The sequence below is a fragment of the Momordica charantia genome, assembly GCF_013281855.1.
Source record: "Momordica charantia cultivar OHB3-1 chromosome 7 unlocalized genomic scaffold, Mcharantia_2.0 BLBB01000007.1, whole genome shotgun sequence".
In the NCBI taxonomy this organism is placed as follows: Eukaryota; Viridiplantae; Streptophyta; class Magnoliopsida; order Cucurbitales; family Cucurbitaceae; genus Momordica; species Momordica charantia.
In genome coordinates, this window is record NW_028275165.1 from 18710083 (window position 1) to 18737732 (window position 27650).

The window sequence follows — 27650 nt, forward strand, 5'->3', positions numbered from 1 at the left end:
TGCTTTTTTTTTTCTACATATATTCCAAACATAAATATAATCTAAAAAAATGTCAAGATTTATTAATAGTTTAGACGAAATATGATCAGGGATGTGAAGCTAAACACTTGTAATACAGACTTATAACTCATTTAAAAAGTGTAAAATATTTCTAAAAAGTTGTTGACATCAACATTTAACTCATCAATATTTCTATTGAAATCTCTACAAATTGAGGCCTTGATTTTTTTGTCCTTTTTGACGGTGTTTGATACTGGCATCTCATTTCTTGACCATCATGAGTTATGAAATGAAATCAAATTCCAAATTTCAAAAGTTTGAATCGTCAAATTGAGCATACCTCAAATGGTTAAGACTTATCTCTAATTAAGAGGTTATGAGTTCGAAGCTCCACATCCCACATATTGTATAAAAAAAAAAAGTTTGAATCGAGCTGTGTGCTACTTCTCTCATTGTCAATTGATTTTGAGATGGAACCATGAATATTGATAGAGATATAGAATGCATTTTCAACCCCACCCCTACTCCAACCTCTGATTCATTTTCTTTAAATAATTAATATATATTTTAGGAATAAAAATATTAAAGATCTTAATATAAATACCAATTTCTTTCAGGTAAATCATGTATACTTATATAATTTTCAATTTTTAATTTAAAGGATAGTTATAATTAATTACTAATTAAATACAGGTAATTCTTCCCGCGAATATCCCAATCCCAAAATTGGGGTTCCTCGACCTTGACCCCGACTCCTGAATTGGGGAATGAATTATTGGGGACAAATACTTTAGTTGAGGATGAGAGGACATCTTGATCCTACCATTTTGTCATTTAAATTCTTACATGAATTTCTCTCTCTAAAACACATCTCTCCAATTCTCTAACTAAAAGAAATAGATCGATATCAAACGGGTCTTGTTTCTTGTTTTCTAAAACAATAAAAAAACAAAAAATGGTTATCAAACGTATACGTATGATTTTTGTTTTTAAAAAAATACAAAAAAAAAACTAAAATAGGACCCATTCTGATTCAAACCACTAAAAAGTAAAATAAAACAGAAAAAACAATATAATATATATCATCAGTACACAGGAAGATAAGATACGATTCCATTATATACTTTAACCAAATATCCAATTAAACATATTCTATTCTTTAGACCAAAGCTGTAGGCTTCCATTGTTCCCTTTACCATTGTCTCCTTCCTCCCCACATTCTTCTTTTAACTATAAATACCAAATCAAAATCAAAGAAACAACCACCAAATTGAACAACTCTTCTTTCTTCTTCTCTCTGATTTTCCCATAGGATTTCCTTAGATCTCTATTTTCATACTCTCTGAAATCATGTCTTTGTTACCACCGAAGAATTCCACCACCTCACTTGTTCATCCCAACTTGCAAAACCACAAGGAGGAGACGAGCCTCGAACACTTCTCCGATGATGTCATTACGGATTATATCTACACCAAACATCGTGAGGACGATAAGATCAAGATTGATGTCGATAATTATATCTCATTGGTTGAAAGCATCATTATAACTGCTGATCGAATAACCGATAGCGTTTCTCGTGTAAAAAGCTTAAGCTTTCTTTTATTATTATAACTCATTGGTTAAAAAGTTTCATTGAATTTATTTTCTTTTTAGAGTCTTTTTAGTACTAGTAAATTATGTTTGTGTCTCAATTTGCAGGTTATTGAAGGGCGTATGGCATCTGGAAGTGACTCTTCACTCAATCTACCTCTTTGTACTCTACATCGAATCTCCAGTGAGGTCATTCATTAAAGCTTTATATATATATATATATATATATATATATATATATATATTTTATTTCAATTGATTATTTAATGGATTGAGAGGTAGTCACGAAGATTAAATCATCTTAATCTATTAACTTAAACTTTCGAGTTAGGGGGTAAACAAGAAAAACATTAATAGTTGACACATAGACATTATCAATTAAATATATATGGCACCTGAGGAGCTAACTTTATATTCATTTATAAGGTTTTATTTTATGTGAGGCCTTTTTTTTTGCATAAAAAATAAAGTAGCCAACCAGCTTAGCTCTGGTTAGGATATAATTGTTCTTTTTTCCTCACTCCGCCATAGTGTATTAAAAAGAAAAGAAATCAATATAATAATGACCAAACTCATCCATTTATTTGATTATTATTCTACTTATAATTTTCTCCCAACTAAAAGATCAAGCATACTTACTGCTCATTTGATTTTTTCTTTTCAAGCTACGTTTAATAGGTTTTTAAACTTTCATAACTTTCATAACCGTGTCTAATAATTGCTGAAATTTCAATTTTATATCTTATATGTTCATACATTTTAAAACTATCTAACATGTTAGTAACCTAATTAGACACAAAATTGAAAGTATTGTTCTTTGTTATATTTAATAGATCATTAATCAAGTTCTCCTACTATACCTAGCTTAATTAGACACTCATTAAGATTAAAAAACTTAGTGGAGACACCCACCTCAAAAGTATAAGGACTAAATTTGTAATTTAACCTTTAATATAGATACATTAAACAAAGCCTAGCTAAAATGGTATATCATAGTTATCGCCTTAACATCCTTGCTCAAGATGGTGACTATTTTGAGCTCCCCAATCTTGGTCGGATTCTATTTTTGGACCAAATGCTCATTTGAATATTGTTGGTTCTAATACCAAATCAATATTCATCGAGTTTCATCTCAAAACCAATTCATAATGGGAGGAGTAATCCATGTCTATTATAAATCTTTTTAATAGATCATTATCTTTCCAACGTGAGATCCTTAACAAATTTCTGCATAATATCGAACAGTTGGCATGTAAAGCACCCGGGATTGGAAAAGCCCACGAGACGACAATGGAGATCCTTGACATACTAATCAGCTATCCATGGGAGGCAAAGGCAATTCTAGCCCTCGCAGCATTTGCCACTGATTATGGAGACTTATGGCATCTCAACTATTACTTCAAAACAGACCCACTCGCAAGAACATTGGCCATCATCAAACAAGTCCCTGAGCTAAAAAAACATTTGTACACTCCCAAATATCGGCAAGTGTTTCTTAGTCCTCGCTGTCTGATCCATGGTTGCTTGCAAGCCATCAAATACATGATAGAGATTAAGAATTTCTCAAAGTATGATATCAAGGAGCTCACTGAGTTGTCTTCTGCCATTCGCCAAATCCCTTTGATTACTTATTGGATTATACACATTATTGTTGCTTCCAGAACTGAAATTTCTGGTTACTTGACTGCTACTCAGTAAGTATTTTAATTAGCTAATTTTTCTTTTTCTAATGTGATTTTTTTAATTGTTTGTGTTGTTTCTTTTGGTTTTTGGTTCATAATCAATTTGTTTTTAGTTTTATGTTTTTGAAAATCCAACTTGTAAACACTACTTTTATCCAGGTTTTTCTTTGTTTTAATTTGCTATCATCTTTTTAAAATGATTTTAAATCTAATAAAAAAGTTTTGAAACTAAAAAAACAAAATATCTTCGAAAACTTGTTTTCGTTTTTTAAAGTTCGCTTAGAATTCATAGGTGTGTTTTTATGGAGAGTAAAAACTTTCCCTCTATTAAAAATTTTTTATTTCTTGACCAAATTGTCAAAAATAGAAAAAATATTTTAAAACACACGTGTTGTGCCAGGCTTGTATTTTATGTCGTAGATATAAAAAGTTGAATTTTATTAAGACAAGGAGCAAATATAAGAATTGAGAATATAACATAGAATTGTTTTCTAAATTAAAAAATATTTTTTTTTTTTGGTATTTCAACTTTAGGAAAGCAATACTACTTCTCCTCTTAGGTCAATGGAATATTTATATTGAATTTAAGAAATGATTATAGAAATCATTTATTTCATTTACTAGTGTAACAAAAATATATTAGCTAGAGTGAATGTCATGATACTTAATTAGAAACCCCTTTTAATTATTAATTACTTCAATTGTGTCCCTTTTTGACACAAATAATCTATGATTTAAATTTACCAATGTGAACTTAATTCAACAATTACAACATCCTATTGACAATGAGAAGAGTAACCGACCATGTCTATTATAAACCACTGTAACATTATTTTTGAGATTCAATCTCTCATCTATTTTAAAAAAAAAAAAAACCTAATAATTAAACTTGATAGTTTTTTTTATGCATTAAAACAAAGTTGTTTCAATATCAATTAACTCACATATATATGGTGCAATAATTTTTCAGGGGTCAATCACAAAATTATTTGAATGAGTTGACAGAAAAGATCCGTTCCATACTCTTCACACTCGAAAACCATTTGAATATCATACGAGAACAGCAAGGTGCTTTATTTTCTCTCAACTTCTTTATTCTATAATTTATTTTCTCAAAATTATTGTTAAAATCTTTGCCAATTTTTTACCCAAAAAAAAAACATCTCTCTTTCAACCTTTTTGTTCTTGAAATTTAGTTAAGAGAATTTAGAAGTGTTATTTTAAAAAAGAAAAAGAAAAGGAAAAAATGATAAATAAACAAGTTTGACTTTTACAAAGAAAGAATTAAATTAACGTAAGATACTATTTGCTTGTTAAATTAACGTACCTAAGTATTTATTTTTTTGTAATGCAGAAGAGATTAACCTGTATAAATGGTTGATGGATCATGTTGATAATTTTCCTACTGAATTATCATTGGTTTTGTCGAAGTTGATTGAGGGGAAGATGGAAGCTAAGCCATTCATAGATGGTTCCACTCGAAAAAAGGTCTTTTATATGTGTGTATATATATATATATATCAATACTTCTTTATTTTTAAAAAATTAAATTACTCTATTAAAGCACTTAAATTTTTTTTTTATTATTTTTTTGTCAAATTTCAAAAGAAAATATTTTTGAAATTACTTATCTTGTTTAGAAGTTTAAAAGTAGTTCATTTAAGGCTCGTCTGGTAACATTCCCGTTTCTTGTTTCTCGTTTCCAATTTTCTTAGGAAATCTAACTATTTTTCAACTACCTTTGTTTATTGTTTCTCATGTTTTGGAATTTTCTCACAATTGTATAGAAATTTTGGAAACAACTAAAACTAGTTTCTCCTTTCTTGTTCCCATTTCCAATTTGTTCCAAAACATAAATAAAAAGATTGTTTTATGATACTTAGAGGTTGGAATCATGCATTACATTTTTCTTCATTAAATATAAAGAAAACAGAAACAAGAAACAGGAACGTTACCAAACGAACCCTTAGTAATTGAAACTTAAAAGTTTTCATATTTGGTTTATAGATTCACTAATTAATGAGTGTTGTATTTACAATACAGGTTAGTGTTGAAAATAGTTTGAGGAGGAAGAAGGTGATATTAGTAATATCTGGATTAAATATTTCCGAGGAAGATATTAAGGCACTTCATATAGTTTACAATGAATTGCATGGAGAAGATAAATACAAGATTGTTTGGATTCCAATTATCAACCCAAATGATGTTGCTGAAGAAAACAAACAAAGGTACGAGGATTTAGTGTCCAAAATGCCATGGTATATAGTGCAATACACGGAAAAAATTGCAGGGTGGAGGTTCTTAGAAGAAAATTGGCAACTCAGAGATGATCCATTAGTTGTTGTTCTTAATTCACAATCCAAAGTGGAATTCACAAATGCGATTCATCTTATTCGAGTTTGGGGATCTGAGGCTATTCCCTTCACGAATCAGAAACTTGACACTTTATTGAGAAAGAATTGGCCAGAGTCTACTATTCTGAAATTTACTCACCACCCAAGATTAAACAGTTGGGTAAGTTTTCTATATTATTGCGCATGTGTACAATATGGAAAATACTTGACTCCTAAACCACAAGGAGGAATCTTGTCTTTACCGCTACTAAATGTTGCAAAAATAGAGACTTTTATAAAAATTCATGAATTGTCAAATTTTTAATGGCAGTGGTGAGGACAAAATTTGGTCTTGAGCAAGTATTTTCCTAATAGGAGGAATCTTGTCCTTACCACCCCTTTATGTTTGACAACTGAAAAATGCAAAAGCATAAACTTTTTATAAAAATTAATAAGTTATCAAATTTTTAATGGTAATGAGAACAAAATTTGGTTTTGAGGAAAGTATTTTCCTAATGGAAGAAATATTGTCCTTACCACCCTTAAATGTTCGACAACTGAGGGAGATAAATGCAAAAACAGAGACTTTTTATAAAAATGAATAATTGTCAAATTTTTAATGGTGGTTATTAGGACAAGATTTGGTTTGATTTAAGTATTTTGCTAATAGAAGGAATCTTGTCCTCACTACCACTAAATGTCTGATAACTAAGAGAGAAAAATGTAAAAACATAAACTTTTTATAACAATTAATTAATTGTCAATTTTTGAATAGTGGTGAGGACAAGATTTGATCTTTAAGCCTAAGTATTTTTCTAAGAGGAGAAATCTTGTCCTCAGCACCACTAAATCTAATGCAAAAACATAGAATTTTTATAAAAATTAATGAGTTGCCATTTTTTCAATGGTCGTGAAGACAAGATTTGATCCTTATCGTTAAGGAGTCAAATATTTTCCAATATTTTATAGCATGTGTGTATATATACTTAGATACAATTATTTTCCTTTCCAACTAGATCAACCAAGACAAGAGTATCATATTCTATGGAGGAAAAGACCCAAAATGGATCCAACAATTTGAGGACAAAGTGATAGACATTAAAAACGATTCGTTGTTAAGAGCCAAAGGGATCACATTTGAGATTGTACGCATAGGAAAGAACATTGCAGGAGAAGATGATCCTAGACTCATGTCTCGTTTTTGGGTCACGCAATGGGGTTTCTTCATAGTCAAGAGTCAGATAAGAGGTTCGAGTGCAAGCGAAACAACCGAAGATATTCTGCGGTTGATATCTTACGAAAACGAGAATGGTTGGGGCGTCGTAACGGTTGGGTCTGCGCCTCTCCTTGTTGGTCGTGGCGATTTGATTTTGGCTGTGTTGGAAGACTTCAGAAAATGGAAACAAATTCTGAACTTAAAAGGTTTTGGTGATTCTTTCAAAGATTATTTCAATGAGCTTGCTGTGACGACTCATCAGTGTGATAGAGTGACTCTTCCAGGATTTAGTGGATGGATTCCAATGGTTGTCAATTGTCCTGAATGTCCTCGATTCATGGAAACTGGTATCAACTTCAAATGTTGCCACGGTCGAACTCACATGTAATGATGGAAAATGCAGGGTCGGGTCGGGTCGGGTCGGGGTGTTCTTCAGCTACTTTATGATAACATATACGAAATAAATCTAGTTTTTTAGGCCAATGCAGTTATTAGATGTTGGTGTTAAGCCTGCACCATCTATATGTTTAATTTTTTGAATAAGATTTTTTACTCATATTATAATGCCAAATAATGAAGGAAAAAAGTTGCATATTTACATAGAAATTTTCTGAAAGGAAGAAAAAAAACAGGAGAGAAGAAGAAATCCACTCTAGTAAAAATCAATATAAGACTCTCGAGTCTCGAAATAATGCTATGTTGGGCTTGTAAGGAGAGTGTAAATAAATTCTCACATTAACTAGGGAAGGGAATGATCATGTGTATATAAGAGATGACAATTATGATCTCCTGGTACGAGGTTTTTTGGGTGACACCAAAAGCAAAACTATGAGAGATATATACAAAACGGATGATATCATAGCTAGTATTGTAAAGATACTCGGAGTACTTGAGATACCATTTTCGTTAACATGGTACTACTACACATCTTAATTTTTCTTACTTTACACATCACACAATGGATTCTCAAGGGAAAAAAAAAGTTACGCTATGGACTTTGACCAATATAACCTAAAGTACTCTGGTTATTTATAAAAACTAGATGGGTTAAAGACATATGTTTGACCAAGTTGGAGATTAAAATCTTCATCTCCACATATTGTTGATCTTAGAAAACAAGTCTTTAATAAGAAAACATTGTTATTATTTTTTGAAAAAATATTATTAATAATTTCTTTTACGACATTGGAGTAGGCATTTGAACCCCCACGACCTTTTGAATATATATTATCTATGTCGACTAAGCATTGTTCAATTGATTAAAACATATATCTCCTATATCAAAAGATTGTGAGTTCGAAATTTTGAATCTTCACCTGACATATTTGTTGTACTAAAAGAAATAATAAAAATAAAAACAACTGATTTATCTTGATATTGATTGATTATAATTATGGCAAATCGCTATATATTAATGATATGTAAGAACTACTTTTGTTCAACACAATATATATGCGATACAAAGAACATCATAGTTAACAGATTCATGACGGTTAAAAAGTTTTGCTTTACACTTATAAATTGATATAGTGACGTTTATAGACTACGTTGAAAAAAACATTTCGTACAATTATAAATTGCCGTCATTAAATTGATCGGAATACGAATTTTTTTATTGTTTTAGTGATTGATATAAGGTATCATGAAATGTATTTCTGTGATGTTCTTTAATTGTCGTTGAAGATCAATTCGTGACAATTTTTAACTATTGTTGGGGATGTATTAATGACAGTTTTTCAAAGTTTGGTCATGTTTTCTGATATCTGTCTTCCCTGATTCAAAACTATTTGTGATACATACACAAGGACAGTTAAAAATTGTAAACAGTAAAAGGGCTAAAAGAAATTAACTATCATAAATGCAAGTCATCAGTTCATTTTTAATATCGAATCTTTTCTACTCGAGTGGTGCAATCTTGTCTTCTTCCTCAAGTCTTCAATTAATTCTTAAAATCGAATATTTTCTTTTAGAACGTAATGCCAAACTTACTACCCACTTAATTTACCACTTTTTTCTAAAGTATATATGCTCCTATAAGGGAAAAAGAAAAGTGAATTTGGGTCCTTTGTAATCTTTGCCCTTTACAAAACTGTCCTGAACTTAGGTTTCTTTTTTCTTAACTTTAATAATAAATATCAACCCCTAAAAATTGAGATTGTGACAATACGAATCGATCATTTTATAGAACTTTTTGAGTATACAATTCAGCCTTATGTTATAAGGTTGCTATTTGGGTAGTTCGATAAAAGTGAAGACAAAATATTTGCCTTTTAAAAGAATAGATTTATAGCTAACTATTTTAATTTGTAGGGAACAATGTATATCCAAAGAAACTTTATAAAAATAGCAAAAAAAAAAAAAAATCTACATGATATATGTTATAATAATGGTAAACCTTGAATTTTACCTATGCTCAAATCTGTCTAATACATTGTATAGATCATTTATTATTTAAATTCTCATAATCCTTCTATTGTCTTGAGTTATTTAGGATGATTTCTTTTATATTTCTTTCACTTTAAAAAAAAAAACAAAAGAAAATCAGTTATTTACCCGCTATTTCTTTATCTTTCCTTTGAGTTAGCACACGATCACATCACTTTCTAGAGATTTTTAACTGACGATCGTCTCTTGGAGGAAGTAAAAATGATATCTTAGGAGTAAAGTTTGGTTGATGATCAAGGATTCAATCAAAAATATAATTATATTTCATTTTCTTAGTGTTTTTTAATACGTGTTTCGTAGCAGATTTGGAAATTGAATCACAATTTAAAAAATTTCCAAAGTATGTTTAGTAATAATATATAAGGTCTCAAGGGATAGCTTTGATGGCTTAAGACTTCAAAGGAATATCCATAAAGACTTGGGTTTAAACCAGTCATATGTACGAGTAGGGAGACAGTGTGCATACCTCAAATATAGAGATATTAAGACCAAACAGACTCCTAGATGATAATATATATATATATATATATAATTGTAAGGTGATGGTAGTTACCAACTATTTAGTTCAATCTATAATATTATTAATTAATTAATCAACATATATATTATAATGTTGTATACTTATTATTTTACAATATTATATAATTTACAGTATATTATGTTTCTATATATTTTAATTTTAAATAAAAATGAAATGAATTTATAACATAAAATAGTATAGTACTTATCAAAGTTTTTATCTTTTAAATATAATTATGCATTTTAAAATTTCAAATTTAGAATCTGAATTTTCAATCCATTTTATTCACTTAATCCATTTTATTCGGTGAATCCATAGTTTTCAAAGTTTCTATTTGGATCATAGCTATTCACTTAATGAATCTAAAAACAATAAACATAATCTGAATTCTCAACCAAAGAGGCTCTTAACTACTATGCTCGTATGAGTGATATCCCATTGATCATTTAGATGACTATAAAATCCTTATTACCATGCAACGAGTCTTAAAAAATTGTATTCACTAAAATTTTGATAGATAGGAAAGAATAACAATATAGAGAAGAAGAGAGATGAGAGATTTCTAGTAGAGAAGTATTATACTCAGAATACAGATACCACCTTTAACAAACTTATAATTAATATTTGACCATTTTCTTTGCTAAATTATAGGCACCCGTGAGGAGGAAGGCAAGATTGGCCCCACTAACTCACTTAGGTAATTTATTAAAGCTCAATCTTCACATACAATTCTTTGGACCAAAAACAGTAGCTACCTTAATTAATTTACTCTTGTCTTTAACTTTAATGTTCCATCACATTTTAAATGGTTATAAATAGCTAATAAATGTTAGCCCAACAAAACACACAAACATATTTTTCTCCCTTTGCCCCCCTTCAGACAAGATCTCCCATCTTTTTGCCTTCTACAACCATGTCTGTTCTAACTCCCAAAACTCCCTCCAAAGAAGAGCTGAGTTTGAGAAAGCTAACCGACGATGTCGTTGCGGGTCATATATATGCTAAGCATCGTGACGACGACGACGAAAAGACCAAAATTGATGTCAATAATTATATTTCATTTCTCGAAAGCACTCTTGCAAATGTTGATCAAATCAGTGAAGCTTTTTCTCGAGTAATACCAAGTTTTTTTATATGTTTTTTTTAAGTACAACATATGGGAGTGGGAGATCGAACTCATAATATCTTAGTTGGAGATATATGCCAGTTATCGCTGAATTATGTTCGCTTTCGCGATATGTTGTTGTTCAGTTTCTAGTTGTTTTTATTACAAATTACTCAAATGACTGATTTGAATTGTGTTGTGTATTGTTCATTGTAGGGACACGACGGACGTGTGGTATATTCAGACGATTCTTATAAAACCACCGTGACTGTTGATCCTCCAGCTGATATTCTTCAGAAAATTTCTAATGAGGTCATATAAATTTTCGTAAACTTATATGAACAATAATATAATATGCGATTATTTTTCAACTGTAATAGATAACAATTTTGTTTTTAATTTTTAAAAATTATGCTCGATTGTGTGATAAGTTTTTACTTCTTTGTAATATACTTCCATTCTTAGCCAAATTAAAATATATATATAAAAACCTACTTTTTGAAAACTATTTTTTTCCCTTCAAAATTTGTTCTAGATTTAGAAAATATTAATAAAAACTATATAACAAAACAGAACATGCATAGACGAACTATTAATATTCATGGGGTTCCATCATCTCAAAACCAATTGACAATGAGAGCAGTAGCTCATGTTTCCTTCTCTTTTCAATGTGGGATTCTTAACATGCCCTCTCAAGATCGTGACTCTTTTGACTCATCGATCTTGGCCGGATCCCATTTTTTGATCGATTGCTCGTTTGAGCATTTAGGCTCTAATACCATATCAAAATCAATTGACAATGAGAGGAGTAGTCCATGTTTCCTTCTCTTTACAATGTAGGATCCTTAACACGAACGTTATGTTTCTGAGCCTAATTTTTAAGCATAAAAAAATGAAATGTTTATTAAACACGGCCTTAAAATACACCTCAAAATACAATTTCCACGACAATAATAATTTTAGCAATAATTTTTTTTTTCACATGGTTTTAGTTGTGTTTTTATTAAATTTTCTATTCGAATGTAATAATTATTTTTTAGAAAAGTATAACTTGAATTAAATGTGTTACATGTGGAGATTAAATTATAAATAAAATACAAGAAGAGAAGAACTAATTTTAAATGCTTTTTAAAATTAAAAGTAATAGAAAATAGTTTTAATGCTAAAGGTATGTTTTTGTCCCTAATATTTGAGTTATTTTTTATTTAGTTTCTATTGCTTACAAAATATGTTTTTATATTTTTTAGTTATACCATTTTCTTATGGATCAATATTAGAATTAATTATTAATGATAAACTTATCTGACATGATACTGTGTGACTGCATAAATTTGTGAGAGAAATTAAGTCATCTAAGAGAGAAAAATTCATAACTCATTTTCTAAAATTTTGAGAAATTGGTACAAATTTGTTTTTTCTTCTCTTACGTGGTCAAATTTTCCGTCTAAACTTTCTACTAACTCATTTAGTACATATCATGCCATATAAATTTATTATTAGTCAATTTTGACCTCCATCAAAAGAGAGTGATATGATTGAAAATTGTTAAAATAAAAGAGACAAAATTTGACAAAAACACTCAAACACTAGGGATAAAACATATATATAATCCGAAAGCAATGATAGATGTAGCTTACGGCCACCTAATCTCCCTATAACCGAGGGCACTCGCACCCATGAGAGACATAAAGGATTTATTGGAAACTGTACTTCTGAAGAAGACTCAAACTTGAGACCTCTAAATTTGTGTGAGCAAGAGACTCGAAACCCTTGTCAATCCTTTTTTGAGGGCTGTGTTAGAACATATATATATATATAAACAAACTTTTTGAGAAGAAAAAATCACCTAAATAGCTTTAATTCTTTACAACTTCAAGCTCATTATCTTTTTCTTCCTCTTTTCCCTTTTTGTAGCAATAATATTAAGCATCTCTCTTTACAACGTTCATATCTTACTTAATTAGGCATATCAGTAACCATTTTAAAATTTAGTTAAGAATTCAAATGTATTAGTATATATCAGTTGGCATTCAAGACTCCGGGGATAGAGAAAGCTCATCAAACTACTCTTGCCATCTTCGACATATTGATTAGCCATCCTTGGGAAGCCAAGGCAATTCTAACTCTCGCAGCATTTGCTACTGACCATGGAATCATATGGCACCTTAACCATCACTCTAATGCTGACCCACTGGCTAAGTCCTTGGCCACAATGCGCCAATCAACCTCATTGAAGAAGCATTTGGACTCCATCAAGTATCGACAAGTAGTTCTTAGCCCCAACAGTCTCATACACAGTTGCTTGCTGGTGATCAAACGCATGAATCAAGTCAGAATTTTCTCCAAATATGATTCCAGCGAAACTCCTGAGTTGTCATCTGCCCTTCGCCAAATCCCGCTGTTTACTTACTGGGTTATACACGCTATTGTGGCTTCGAGAACTGAGATCTCCAGCTACCTGACAGGCACCGAGTAAGTTCGAATCCCTATTAATGTCATTCCATTAAATGAACTATGTTTATATGGGAACTTGTATGACCCAACTTGATGTGGTATACAAGTTGTTAAAGATCTAACCTCGAAAAGATTAGGGACTTAATGAAGTTTATATATACATGAACTACTCCTATTATTGCTAATTAGTTTTTGAGATAAAATTTTCATAAATATTAATATGGGTATCAAAGTAGAAGATTGTGTGTTCAAATCTATGTATTGTCATATTCTTCCCAAATCCTGGGAGAGTGTTAAAATGTCTATAAATGATTAAATAAATGTAGATTTTGTGAACATAATATAAAGGCCTCAATTTTGTTGGTGATATTACAAAAAATGGACAAAATAAGCGCATTTTACCTTTTTCAAAACTCAATTTCATTGAAATAGTGATATATTTTGTCGATTTTTTTATAATATAATAGAAATATCGTGGGTGTTGAACCTATATATAAACATGTGAAAATGTCGTTGAAAATTTAATACGGCAATGTGAAATGGCTAAGTGTGATTTATTGTACAATCTCAGGAGTCAATCTCAGCAATACCTGAATGAATTGAGTGAGAGACTCAATGCCATCCTCAGTATACTTGAAAGCCAACTTAATATTATTGGAGAACAGCAAGGTCGATTAAATGCCAATTTTTACCTTAAGCTTCGTATTTTTTAATTAGCCATGAATTAATATGGTAATTTCTAATGCTTGGTTTTAATTTTGTGATGCAGAAGAACTTAATCTATATAGGTGGCTTGTTGATCATATCGATCAGTTTCCTACTGAAATAACATTGGTTGTGTCTAAGCTGCTCGAAGGCAAGACTAATGCCAAGCCTTTAATCAATGGTTTGACTCACAAGGAGGTCAGTAATACACACTACTTAGTCCAAACCTAAACACGAATTCTAAAACGTTATAGTTTTCTTTTTGTGTCTCCTAGGATTCTAAGTTCTCGTTTCTTATTTCTAATTCTCTTCAATTTTAAATTAAAAAAAAAAGTAATTTTTCATATATGAAAATTAATTTTAAAAAAATTATTTTTGAAAGAGATCATTTCATTTGAAAAAGGATGCGAGGAATCTAAAAAAAATAAGACTAAAATAAAGCACGGAGAGAAATGGTAGAGATGTCCTTATTAAAAAAGTATAATTAATTAAATATTATTTTATTTTATCTTATATTTTTTTAATATTTATTATATATTTATAAGTCAAGAATGATAATGAATAATATTTTTATTTAGAAAAAATTAGAAACACAACAATAAACTTGACTGTGTTGTTTCCGAAATTTCTACACAATTTTAGAAACTTTTTTGGAAAATAGAAACAAGAAATAGGAATAGTTATCGAGTATTTAGATTTTCTAAAAAATTAGAAACAAAAACAAGAAATAAGAAACAAGAAAACAAGAACATGTTGGAAAATGTAACGAAAGTCTCACATTAAGATCAATAGTATATAAGTGCGAAACAACATCTTCGTTGATACGAGACATTTTTAGTGAAACAAAAAATAAAGTTACGAGGGCTAACGTCCAAAGGGGATAATATATATCATACCAGTATAGAAATGTGGCCCCTGTCTAGACGCTTTTACCGAATGGAACATTAACAAATGAATCTTAGACTTGAAAATTCGTCAATTTTGAATTTCTTTTTTTAATTTTATGATTAATAGGCTACATTATTTTTGTTACATTCTTATAGGAAAGAATCGAAGATGCTTTGGGAGGAAAGAATGTGATATTACTTGTTTCCGGATTGGACATTTCAGAGGAAGATCTTCGAGCTCTTCATTTAGTTCACGATGAGCTGAAAAAAGAGGACAATTACAAGATTGTATGGATTCCTGTGATGAATTCAGAAGTTTTTGATGAAGAACAGAGCCGTAAAAGGTATGAGCATGTGAGATCAGCAATGAAATGGTACGTAGTCCAATATACTACAAAAATTGCTGGACTGAGATTTGTAGAAGAGAAGTGGCAACTTAGAGACGATGCTTTAATGGTGGTGCTTGACTCCAAATCCAAAGTAAAATTTACAAATGCAATTCATTTACTTCGTGTTTGGGGAACTAATGCTCTTCCTTTTTCCAATGAGAGGGCAAATACCTTATTGAGAAAGAATTGGCCAGAATCAACCATTGTCAAATTCAGTGACCAACCAAGATTACAAAGTTGGGTATGTGCAAATTCTTTTAATTACTCCTATTTTCTGTGTCTATTTCTAGAATCTCATCTCGAATATGAGGTTGATTTGTTTTCGTACTCAGTTTTCGAAAACTGTTTTTGGATTATGTGATATAAACCATGTAAATTCTTAAAACAACATTTTTTGTCTCAATATTTTCAAATTCTAAATTTGAAACTTTAAAATGCGGAATTGCATTAAGAAAGATAAAAATTTGATAAATATCTTACATCGTGTTATAAACTCTTTTCATTTTTTATAAAACTAAAAAATATATAATATATAATATTATAAAATAATAATTATACAAAATGTATAATATATATGTTAATAAATAATACTAGTTTACAAATATACTACTAGACACTTTGAACAATTTTTTAAATTAAGATTCAATTTTTAAATCTGTGAAAAAACATAAATTTAAAAATACTCAAAACAATCCTATTTTTACTGAATCAATTATTTTCAAATTTCGATTTTAAGATGACCAACCAAACACAACCAAGAGATCTAAGCCTTTGAAATGGAACCTATGAATATTAATATGGTGTTCGAATTTAAGATTTGTGAACCCAAAATAGCTGTACTTGAACTCCATGAATATTGATACATTGATACTAAACATATATACTATAAAATCTGAACATTATTATTTTTTTTTTTTCTCAGATCAATCAAGAAAGGAGCATTATATTCTATGGAGGGAAAGATCCCGAATGGATCCAACGATTTGAAGAGAAAGTGGTGGACATCAAGAATGATAGACTGATGAAAGACAATGGCATAGCATTTGAGATTGTACCAATAGGGAATAACTCCAAAGGAGCTGAAAATTCTAGGTTCATGTCTCGTTTTTGGATCACACAATGGGGCTTTTTTGTACTCAAAAGTCAATTAATTGGTTCAAGTGCAAGTGAAACAACAGAAGACATCTTGCGACTGATATCTTATGAAAATGAAGATGGTTGGGCCGTTCTGGTTGTGGGCTCTGCACCTCTTCTTGTAGGTCGTGGGAATTTGGTTTTGGCTGTGTTTGAAGACTTCAACAAATGGAAACACAATTTGAACATGAAAGGCTTCCCCAATTCTTTCAAAGATCATTTCAATGAGTTGGCTCCCACGGCTCATCAATGTGAAAGAGTAACTCTTCCTGGGTTCAGTGGATGGATTCCTATGATAGTCAATTGCCCCGAGTGTACTCGCTTTATGGAGACGGGTATTAACTTCAAGTGCTGCCACGGTCGCGGTGCTAACAAATAAGAAACTTGAGTTTATGCTGAATTTACTATAATACTAGCATATATATATTCTACTAAATAATAATGTCTTCCACACGGGAAGAAGTAGAAGTTTCCGTTGAGGAGGCTCTCGAACCTGATATGGATCCAACACACATTAGTGCATCTCATGTATGCCCATTAGGGTGGGCACATGGTCAACAACGATATTCAAAATGTTTTGTGTGCTACATATTTCAATGATATGAGTTTAGAGTGTTGTTTTATTATAATAAAGTATACATGGTTAACACGGTTATCATTTAAATCTTCTTTTTTTAGAAGTAGAGGAACCATATTTCATTAAAAGTATACGAGAAACATACATATACAAAAGATGAGGTCTAACTGAAAGCACTACAATTGAAAGAAATAGTAGATATATCGTAATTACAAAAGAGACTTGATTTTGAAGACCAAGTAGATGTAGAGACAATAATATCCTCCCATAGACTATTTGGAGATTTATAAATGTCCCCAAACGTTTGGTTGTTTCTCTTCAACCGAATGTTTCAAAGGATCGCATCAAATCTTCTACCTGTTAATGCTTTTTTACTCTCTCTCAACTCTTTTTTTTTTTTTTTTACCAAAAACAACTAGATTTATTTAATTATTATTAAAGTCGTCATTAGTGTTATTTCAATAAGGAAAATGGATTGTAATATTCAAAAAAACCCACCATATATATAACCTGTAAATTAGTGTTTCCTTAGCAGTCTTTATGTTGATTGTTTGTGTTCTTAATTACCTTATTCACAGGCTTTATCTTTTTACAACCGACAGAATCTCCTTTTTAACTTCTTTATTTTTCTCTTTTACCAATGTATTTACCTCCTGGTATATTCTGTCCTTGGTTCCACATTTTTATAAGGTAAAGAATAATAATATACCACTAATGATACAGAACAAATCATCAAATAAATAGAACATACTTTTTTTAGGTACCAACATGAGCAAAGTTTAAAGGCCTACATTATAATACCAAATATTTTCTTTAATAGGTTGAAGCGCTCTTCCCAAAAAAATGCAAATTTTTATATGGTGCATCCTTCATCGAGGTTTAAAACACGGGCGAAAAACTTCAGCTCAAGTACAAGTCTCTAGTTATTTATCCATGCAGGTGTTTTCTGCTGCAAGTGCTCTGCTAAATCATTGGATCATCTATTGCCCCTACACGCTGTGGAATTATATTTTTGGCATTTTCAGCACCTTTCTCCCACTCCTTTGAACACATTCACCACTTCGTATGGGAAGCCCTCTCCTTCTTCCCTATGAATAATAGAAGGGGAATTATAATTTGGAGCAATGCTCGGAGCTCTTGTTTGGAGTATTTGATTGGAGCGTAACAACCGCATTTTCTCAAATACATCACGATCTTATACTCATCTTTGGATGACTGTATAATTTTAGCCTCTTCTTTGGACATCAAAGTCTCATCTCTCTTTTGCAGTTACGATATTTTTACTATTTCTCTTCATTAGAGCGCTTTTAGCTAGCTCTTTTTTTTTTTCCTTTTTTATGTTTCTCACGTACTTCAAATTGTATCTTTGGTATGATTCCATTTTTCTTAATTTTATATATTTAAGTATTAGTAAACTACAAGGCCTAATGAAAATAACCTCCAATTAACCAGATAAAGTAGTTAATTTGATGTGTGGTGATTCAGAAACATTTGATGATCATTTAATTAAAAGTAATACACAAAACATACATAAGCTTTATCAGTAGCGAGACCCAATTGGAGTCGGACAATATTTTAATAAAGAAACATTTCAAATGTATCATAATATAATAAGATTGCAATCTTATTATATTATGATATATATGGATCATCATCATCTCACATATCAGCCCTTTTGTGGCAGCAGTTGAAGCCAACAGCAGGCTCCATGAAGCGAGGACATTCAGGACAATTGACAGTTACAGGAATCCATCCACTAAATCCTGGAAGAATAACTTCACTGCACTGGTGGATCTTTGCAGCCAACTCATTGAAGTATTCTCTAAAAGCATAAGGGAATCCTTTAAGGGGCAAGGTTTGCTTCCATTTTGGAAAATCCTCTAGCAATCGTTGAATCAAAACGCCACGACCGACGAGCACGGGCGTCGAGCCTACGGTAAAAACAGCTCAGCCATCTTCATTTTGGTAAGAAATCAATCTTAAGATTGATGGAGTTCCATCGATCTTGGTCGGATCCCATTTTTGGACCGAATGCTTGTTTGAGCTTTTGGGCTTTGATACCATACATCAATATACATGCAGTTTCATCTCAAAACTAATGGGTAATTAGTCCACTCATATTATAAACCATTGTTAGGTTCCTCTCGTTTTCTCCAATGTGAGATCTTTAATATGTCCTCTCAAGATCGTGCTATTTTGGCTCATCGATCTTGACCAGATTCCATTTTTAGACTGGTTACTCATTTGAGTATTTTGAACTTTGATACCATATTAATTATCTTATGTTGTTTCACTCGTACTTTGGATCATTTACCTGACTCTTGATTAAAAAATATCCCCATTGTGTGTTCCAAAAATGAGCCATAAGTGCAGCATCATCCTCTCCTCTTGCATTGTTTCCGAAGTGTACAGTCTCAAATGGATATCCTTCCATGATCAAAGGATCGTCGTTTATCAATATTTCTACTCTCTCCTCAACACATCTCAAATGGATATCCTTCCATGATCAAAGGATCGTTTATCAATATTTCTACTCTCTCCTCAAATGGTTGGATCCACCTGGCTAGTAGAATAACATGCTTCTTCCTTCCTTGATCAATATTATATAAAAACACACGTTTAGAACCTGTTTGGTAATGTTTCCGTTTTTTTATTTCTATTTTCTCAAAAAGCATGACCCCAAAACACTCATAGATGCGGTTAGCATTTATTTCCCTGTATTAGTCTTGATTCTTTGTGCCCTTTTGATATTCACTTCTGAAAAAAGCATTAATCATGTTTGTCAACAGGCATTTCTTTACGCTACTGCCTCTGTTTCTTTACTCTCGACTCTACTTTACGCCTTCCCTCAGTTCTCTTTTGTGTCTTTTACTTTGACTACAAATGAACCAGGCCTTTGCAAATCATCAAATACATAGGTGAAAATTTTTTAGGTACCAACCTGAGCAAAGTTTAAAGGCCTACGTTATAATACCAAATATGGTGGCAGCATTCTTGAATGAAGTCGACACGAACCGAATTAGCACTTATTAGTTTAGTCTAGGCCTCTCCAGTGAAGCTGGGTGCTGGAGCACTGGATGCGCTAGTGATCACCACATAGAGGAGTGGTTGTCCAGATTTCTCAGCGTAGTATTGTGCTCCTCACGTTCATGATATCTACATTCAAATGTGCCCTGGAGACACGGTCGAAGCACGCACAGTGTGCTTCTTTCACAACATGCTCTAGCCTCAGATGTCTTCGAGTAGTCTTCCATCGTTAGAAGAAGTCAGGTCCGTCCTAGACATCTGCAATGTCCTCCCACGTTTTTTTATTTTCTTTAATAAGTTAAAAGGTTGAAAATTTCCCCTCAAAATTGTAATATTATATTCTTTAAAGAAAACATATTCGAAGAGCTAATCTTTCTTGAATTATTAGCCATAATCATATGATTCCAATTTTATCAATTTTATATATTTAAGTATTAGAAAACCTAATGAAATTAACAATCAACATTAGATCAAGCAAACCAGCCTAACTAGTGTCTTTATGGTCCTTCAAGACAGGAGAACTTTGTTTTTGCTAGTTATTTTAGAAGGGGCTTCCTCGTCCCATATCTTTAGGCTGTTCTTTGGCCATAATGAATCGATTTCTTATCCCAAAAAAAAAACAAGAAGCAACTTAAAGGAACTTGAACTTCGAAAGGTCGACTATTTCCTTCCTCACGAGGTAAGGATCACACCCTATTGACACCGATGAGTCGTTCCCATTCTCCACCTGTGACCTTTATCAAAAAGATTTTGGTCTCACATGATACTTCTTCAAACAAAAGACGGGTTTTTTCCTATCTCTGCTCTCATTACCTTTTATACTTAAGTATTAGTTAACTACAAAACATAGTGAAAGTGTGACAACAACCAGATAAAGTACTTAAATTGATGTGGTTGAGAAACATCGATAACCATTTAATTTGAGTAATACAAAGCATACATAAACTTTTATCAGTAACGAGACCAATTGGACTCCGATAATTTCAATAAAGAAACGTGGAATCAAATCAGATGCAATGCATTATTGATTACAATAGTAGTAGTAATAGTAGTGACATATATCATAATAAAAAGATTATTGATATATATGAATCATGATCACATATGAGCACCTCCATGGCAGCATTTGAAGCTAATACCAGTCTCCATGAAGCGAGGACATTCAGGACAGTTGACAGCCATGGGAATCCATCCACTGAATCCCGGAAGAATAACTCGATCGCATTGGTGACTCTTAGCAGCCAACACATTGAAGTATTCTCTGAAAGCATCAGGGAATCCTTTCAACCTCAAAGTTTGCTTCCATTTGGGGAAGTCCTCGAGCAATCGTAGAACCAAAACGCCGCGACCGACAAGCACGGGCATCGAGCCTACGGTGAGAACAGCCCAGCCATCTTCATTTTGGTAAGAAATCAGCCTTAAGATGTCTTCAGTTGTCTCGCTCGCACTTGAGCCTTTGATCTGGCTCTTCACTACAAAGTAGCCCCATTGTGTGGTCCAGAAACGAGCCATGAGTGCAGGATCATCCTCTCCTCTTGCATCCTTTCCAATGCGCACAATCTCAAATGAACGCCCTTCGATGATCAAAGGATCGTTTTTTAATATCGCTACTCTCTCCTCGAATTGTTGGATCCACTTGGGTTCTTTTCCTCCGTAGAATAAGATGCTTCTCTCTTGGTTGATCTGATTGAAAGATTATATACAAACATGAATTAAAAGATACAGTAGTACAAGGGTCTCTTTGGCAACGTTACTGTTACTTTGTGTTGATGAACTTATTGAGAGAGAAATAAGAAAGTGGGGGAAGTAATGATTTCATTACTTAGTGCTCCATATAAATACATACTATGATGCTAAAAATAAACATAACTAACTCCACATAATTAGTTACTTAACTAACCCTTAAGAATAGCAACTTAGACTTGACTACAACTAAAAAGAGGAATATCAACAACTTACTAAAAACTAGGTCTTTACGAAATCAATTAGAAACTAACATTCAAACTTTGTATTTGTAGCTTTGAGTTAACTAGCATTCTCCTCCTGACTCAAATGCTACAAACACCTTCAAATTGGCCAGCTTTGGTTTAGTATCAAACCAAACTTCATAGGGTGTCTTCTTCTCCAAGACCCTTGTAGGTTGTCTACTCAATAGAGAGACGATTGTGTTTGCTGTTTCAGCCCAAAACTCCTTTGGCAAATTCTTCTCATGCAACAAGCATCTTGTCATCTCCATAATACTCCTATTCTTCCTCTCACTAACTCCATTTTGCTGTGGAGAATATGGAGCAGTGAGTTGATGCTCTATCTCATCTTCGTCACAGAAAGAATTGAATCTTTGCAACGTATATTCTATCCCATTATCAATCCTCACCACCTGGACATTACAACCATTTTGATTTTCAATCCATCGGCTACTATTCAGTGAGAGAGTTGGTTGAGGTCTACATAATTCAGTGTGGCTGAGCTGCAGTTTCTCAGCTTCTTTCCAGATTGACTTCTGCAAACAAACTCCGCAGTTTGTTTTAAGCTCCTCCAGAATTGGTACTCCTATTGTCATCTCATTTTCTTGCCGATACTACAACCCCTTTTGATGAAAATGCCCCAATCTTTTGTGCCTTAACTCAGTGTCATTCACTTGACACTTGAAAGCTATCTGCTCCTTCTCTAGTGGATCTAATAAGAAGCTCTTGTGTTGCATCTTTATTTTGAACCACTCATTTCCATTAGAATCAGAAATGAGACACTTCTCATATTCAAACAACACTTTAAATCCCTTCTCTACTAGTTGACCAACACTTAACAAGTTTTGAGCAATCCTAGGGACAAACAATACTTCAGTAATCAACTTGGTTCCAACACAGCTTTCTATTGACACTGTGCCCTTCCCCTTTACTTCAAGATACTCATCATTCCCTATCTTCACCCTTGACTTAAATGACCTGTCAATGTCCTTAAACAACTCTTTGTCACTTGTCATGTGATTGGTACACCCAACCAACTGTCACATTGAGTGATTGATGAGAAACAAGTAGCCACAAAGAGTTGATCTTCCTCTTGTTGTACTGCAGCATGTGCTCCTCCTTGCTGTTGAGGTTTTGCTTCTTTACAGAACCTCTCAATGTGCCCCAATAAATGACATCTTCTACACTTCACATCTGGCCTTCTCCAGCATCTAAAGTGTGGATGATTATGCTTTCCACAGTGCTTGCATGCACTATTAGCATCCTTTACAACAGACTCTGAGCTATTGCTGCCACTTCCTTTCTTCCACTTCTTCTCTCTTTCATATTCTCCCTGCTGCATTCTAGCTTTCAATGCCCCTTCAATGCTTCCTTTTTGTCGCATCAACCTCCTCTGCCCCTGTGCTTGCAAAGCACTAACAACTTCTATCACTTTGAACTTGGAGAGGTCTTTAGTATTCTCTAAGGAAGCAATGGTTGCTTCATATCTCTCAAGTACTGAAACCAGAATCTTCTGAACCAATCTATTGTCAGATAGATCAGTTCCTAATGCTCTTGCCTTGTTAGCAATCCCGATCAACTTGTCTGAGTACTCTTTGATGGACTCAGAATCCTTCATCTGGATTCTCTCGAATTCCCTCACCAAGTTCAACACCTTTATGCCTTTAATCCTCTCATCACCTTCATACTCACTTTTGAGGAACTCTCAGATCTCCTTTGCTGACTTCAATGCCATAATTCTGTTGAATATGGTGGGAGACACAGCTGCATATAGGCAAGCTCGAGCCTTTGCCTTCCTGGTAACCCTCTCCTTGTGAGTCTTGATCTGATGCATTGTTGGATTATCAGGGAGTGGAGCAATTTCATAATCTTGCTCAATTGCTTCCCAATAATCACAACCCTCCATGTAGGCTTGTATTCTGATTGCCCATGCTTGATAGTTTTCACCATCAAACACAGGTGGAGCCAGTGAAGAAAGATTGTTTGATCCTAACTCCATTGGACAAAACTCTCACAGGTGTATCACTTAGTTTCTCTCGAAAATATCTCACTAGTCCTTACTCACAGATCCCTTAAGAATTTAAGGCTCTGATACCACTGTTGATGAACTTATTGAGAGAGAAATAAGAAAGTGGGGGGAAGTAATGATTTCATTCATTAGTGCTCCATATAAATACATACTATGATGCTGAAAATAAACCTAACTAACTCCACATAATTAGCTACTTAACTAACCCATAAGAATAGCAACTTAGACTAGACTACAACTAAAAAGAGGAATATCAACAACTTCCTAAAAACTAGGTCTTTGACGAAACCAATTAGAAACTAACATTCAAACTTTGTATTTGTAGCTTTGAGTTAACTAACACTTTGTTTCTCATTTCTAATTTTCTTAACAAATATAAGTATATTTTGCAACTAATTAACTACCCTTCTTATTTCTCTTTTTTTTTCTAGAACATTCTCAAAATTGTATAAAAAGTTTGAAAACAACCAAAACAAGTTCTTCTTTCTTGTTCCCATTTCCAATTTTGTTCCAAAATATAAATAAAAGCATTGTTTTATCATACTTGAATTTATGGATGTTGAGACCATACAATTCATTTTTCTTTATTAAAATGAAGAAATATGAACAAGAAACGGAACGTTATCAGACAAACTCTAAGGTTTCCATTTCTAGTTTGATTGAGAAGCTCGAGCATTGGGTTCTTATTTATGTTTTTGTTTTTCATTTTTTTTAGAAATCTTACCAGAATTTAATTTTGGAAATAACAAAATATTTTTTTGTTTATTGTTAAAATACTATTTTGTTCATATACTTGTGTTCATTTTTGTTTCTTTTTATCCAAAATATTCATTTTGGTCACTCATTTTAGTAACGTTCTTCTAATAAGTGACAATTTTTGTCCCTTAATTTTATTTTTAATATCGTTTTTTCTACCAAATTTCAACGCAACATTATACCCAATATGTTTATTGAAATGTAACCATCATTTTATATTAAAGGGTTTTCGTTATGTGTATAATTTATTTTAAATTATACAAATAGAGACCAAAATTGTCACTTTTAAAAAACATCAAGAACCAAGATGAATTTTGAAAGTACCGCGGACTAAAATGAACAAAAGTTGAAAATACAGGGACCAAAATAAACCAAAACTCAAAGTATATTGTATTTAAGCCACAAAAATATTATTTTACTCAAAGAACACGAAACAGTTATCAAATGCAATTATGTTTTTCAAACAAGAACAAAAAACGTTGGCGTAAAAGAATGACTATGTACGTACCCAACTTTGTAATCTCGGTTGGTGAGTGAACTTGACGAGGGTTGATTCAGGCCAATGTCTCCTCAAAAGAAACTCAGTTCTATTATGAGTAAAAGGGATTGCTTCAGTTCCCCAAACTCGAATCAGATGAATTGCATTTGTGAATTCCACTTTAGATTGTGAGTTGAGTACCACAACTAGTGGATCCTCTCTAAGTTGCCACTTCTCCTCAATATATCTCATGCCAGCAATTTTTGTAGTAAATTGTATCGAGTACCACTTCATTGTAGATCTTAGATAGTCGTATCTTTTCAGATCTTCTTCATGGTAAGGCTCAGGGATAATTGGAATCCAAACAATCTCATACGGCCTATTGTCTCTTTTCAATTCATTGTAAACCAAATGAAGAGCTTTGATATCATCGTCGGAGATATCTAATCCAGAAATTACCAATACAACGTTCTTTTCCGCTAAACTTTCTTGAATGCTAACCTGTGGACAAATACATTAAGGCATAAAATGTCACGAATAGATTTCACGACAACTTTTAAAAGTCACTGTATTGCGCTATCAAAGAAAGAACAAACATGACAGTCAACAAAAAACTGTCATTAACATGTTAACGACGACGGTTAAAAAATATCACAATTTAGAAACATCATCCCTAAAACTTATTTCAAATAGTTTATAATTAATAGAACAATAAAAAATAATAATCTTTATTTTCGTCAACAAAAATTTAATAACGACAGTTTATAACATATCGCGCAGACCTCTCTTAAGGTAGAGCCGGCAACAAGTGGCTTGGCTTCATTTTTGCCACTAAGAAGTTTAGGAATAACAAATGTAATGTCTGTGTGATAATGCTCAATGTGGTCAACCAGCCAGCGGTAGAGATCAACTTCCTCTGCCATCAAAAACAACAAACATATTCTTCTTATTTTCAAGTTACCTTTGACAGATACCTATGTATGATATCACAATGAAAATTTTGCAAAAATAATGTTCACAACCATGTTGTTCTCGAATGGTTTCAAGATGCTTTTCGAGCACGGCAAGTACGATGGCAATCTTGTCAGATAGTTCGTTCAAATATCTCTGTGGCTGGTTCCTGAAATAAAACAGAAATGACAATATAGGGGTTCAAAGACCTCCTACTTCGATACTATCTATTACCAATGAATTCAAAAGCTCAAGCAAAAATGTTACAGTAAATTTAGTACATCTCAACAAAACTACTTACTCAGTTTCGCTGAGATAGCTCGAGATCTCGATTCTAGAAGCAACAATGGTGTGTATAACCCAGTAAGTGATCAGTGGAATTTGGCGAAGAGCAGAAGGTAATTCAGGAAGTTCCTTGACATCATATTTGGAGAATTCTCTAATTTGACTCATGTATTTGATTGCTTTCAAGCAGCTGTGGATGAGACTGTTGGGGCTAAGAAGCACTTGTCGGTATCGAAGTGAGTCCAAGTGCTTTTTCAAGGAAGCAACTCGCTTGATAATTGCCAATGATTTGGCCAATGGATCAGCTTGGGAGTAATGGTAGAGATGCCACAAGTCTCCATAGTCTGCTGCAAAGGCTGTCAAAGTGAGAGCTGCCTTGGCCTCCCATGGATAATTTGCCAATATTTCGAAGATTTCTATTGTGGTTTCGTGTGCTTTTTCTATCCCGGGAGCTTTGCAGGACAGCTAGAGAGAAATAAATACGTAGATGGAAGTAGTAATTGTAAGTTTAATTTCAAAAGCAGAAAATTAAAAACAAAATGATTATCAAAAGGGCGTAAATATTATGAACTAATAATGACCTCACTGGAGATACGATGAAGAGTACAAAGTGGAGGTTCGATCACGACGTTAGATGCAGCCAAAGAGTCGTCTGAATGTATCAAACGTCCTTCAGTTCCCTGCATAGATATGATATAAATTAATCACATCATTCATTGAAAATGATTTTAAATGGACTAAAACAAAGAAAATTATAATTCTTTTATATATAAACTGTAGTACCCGATGAACAGTTTCAGTGATTCGATCAGCGGTAGCGATAATGTTTTCTATAACTGAGATGTAATTGTCAATGTCGATTTTGGTTGTGTCATCGTAGCGATGTTTGGCATAAATGTGGCCAGTGACGAGGTCGTCGGAGTAATGCTTCATGCTCAACTCCTCCTTGGGGGTGGAGGGCTGCTTAGAATGGAGCAATTCAGATGCAGTGGTGGGTGCCTTGAGTCCAGTAGCCATGGTTTTGGGTGCAGAGAGAAGAAAAAGAAGAAGAAAGAAGCTGGTGAAATTGTTTGCTTGTGTTGTTAATTTGATTTTTGAAGCTATATTTATACATAGAGAGATC

General features: G+C 32.6%; 3 protein-coding genes across 3 annotated transcripts; 2 read left to right on the top strand and 1 right to left on the bottom strand.

Annotated features, from left to right (window-relative positions):
* Positions 1 to 1269: 1269 nt before the first annotated feature.
* Positions 1270 to 7427, top strand: LOC111009568 (protein SIEVE ELEMENT OCCLUSION B). The gene is made up of 7 exons (XM_022282687.2): positions 1270 to 1578; positions 1699 to 1779; positions 2836 to 3284; positions 4243 to 4340; positions 4627 to 4760; positions 5316 to 5786; positions 6622 to 7427. The coding sequence occupies exons 1-7, from the start codon at positions 1351 to 1353 to the stop codon at positions 7207 to 7209; spliced, it is 2049 nt and encodes a 682-aa protein (XP_022138379.1). The 5' UTR covers positions 1270 to 1350; the 3' UTR covers positions 7210 to 7427.
* A 3205-nt stretch (positions 7428 to 10632) lies between these two features.
* On the top strand, positions 10633 to 17115 carry LOC111009579 (protein SIEVE ELEMENT OCCLUSION B). Its single transcript, XM_022282703.2, has 7 exons — positions 10633 to 10900; positions 11108 to 11203; positions 12915 to 13363; positions 13917 to 14014; positions 14115 to 14248; positions 15094 to 15567; positions 16249 to 17115. Exons 1-7 carry the CDS (start codon positions 10700 to 10702, stop codon positions 16837 to 16839), a joined length of 2043 nt encoding a protein of 680 aa, XP_022138395.1. The 5' UTR covers positions 10633 to 10699; the 3' UTR covers positions 16840 to 17115.
* Positions 17116 to 20958: 3843 nt separating this feature from the next.
* Positions 20959 to 27615, bottom strand: LOC111009773 (protein SIEVE ELEMENT OCCLUSION B-like). The gene is made up of 7 exons (XM_088126493.1): positions 27311 to 27615; positions 27109 to 27207; positions 26544 to 26992; positions 26314 to 26411; positions 26074 to 26207; positions 25322 to 25792; positions 20959 to 21747 (listed from the first exon to the last, which is right to left on the bottom strand). The coding sequence occupies exons 1-7, from the start codon at positions 27542 to 27544 to the stop codon at positions 21163 to 21165; spliced, it is 2070 nt and encodes a 689-aa protein (XP_087982619.1). The 5' UTR covers positions 27545 to 27615; the 3' UTR covers positions 20959 to 21162.
* Between the last annotated feature and the right edge of the window lie 35 nt (positions 27616 to 27650).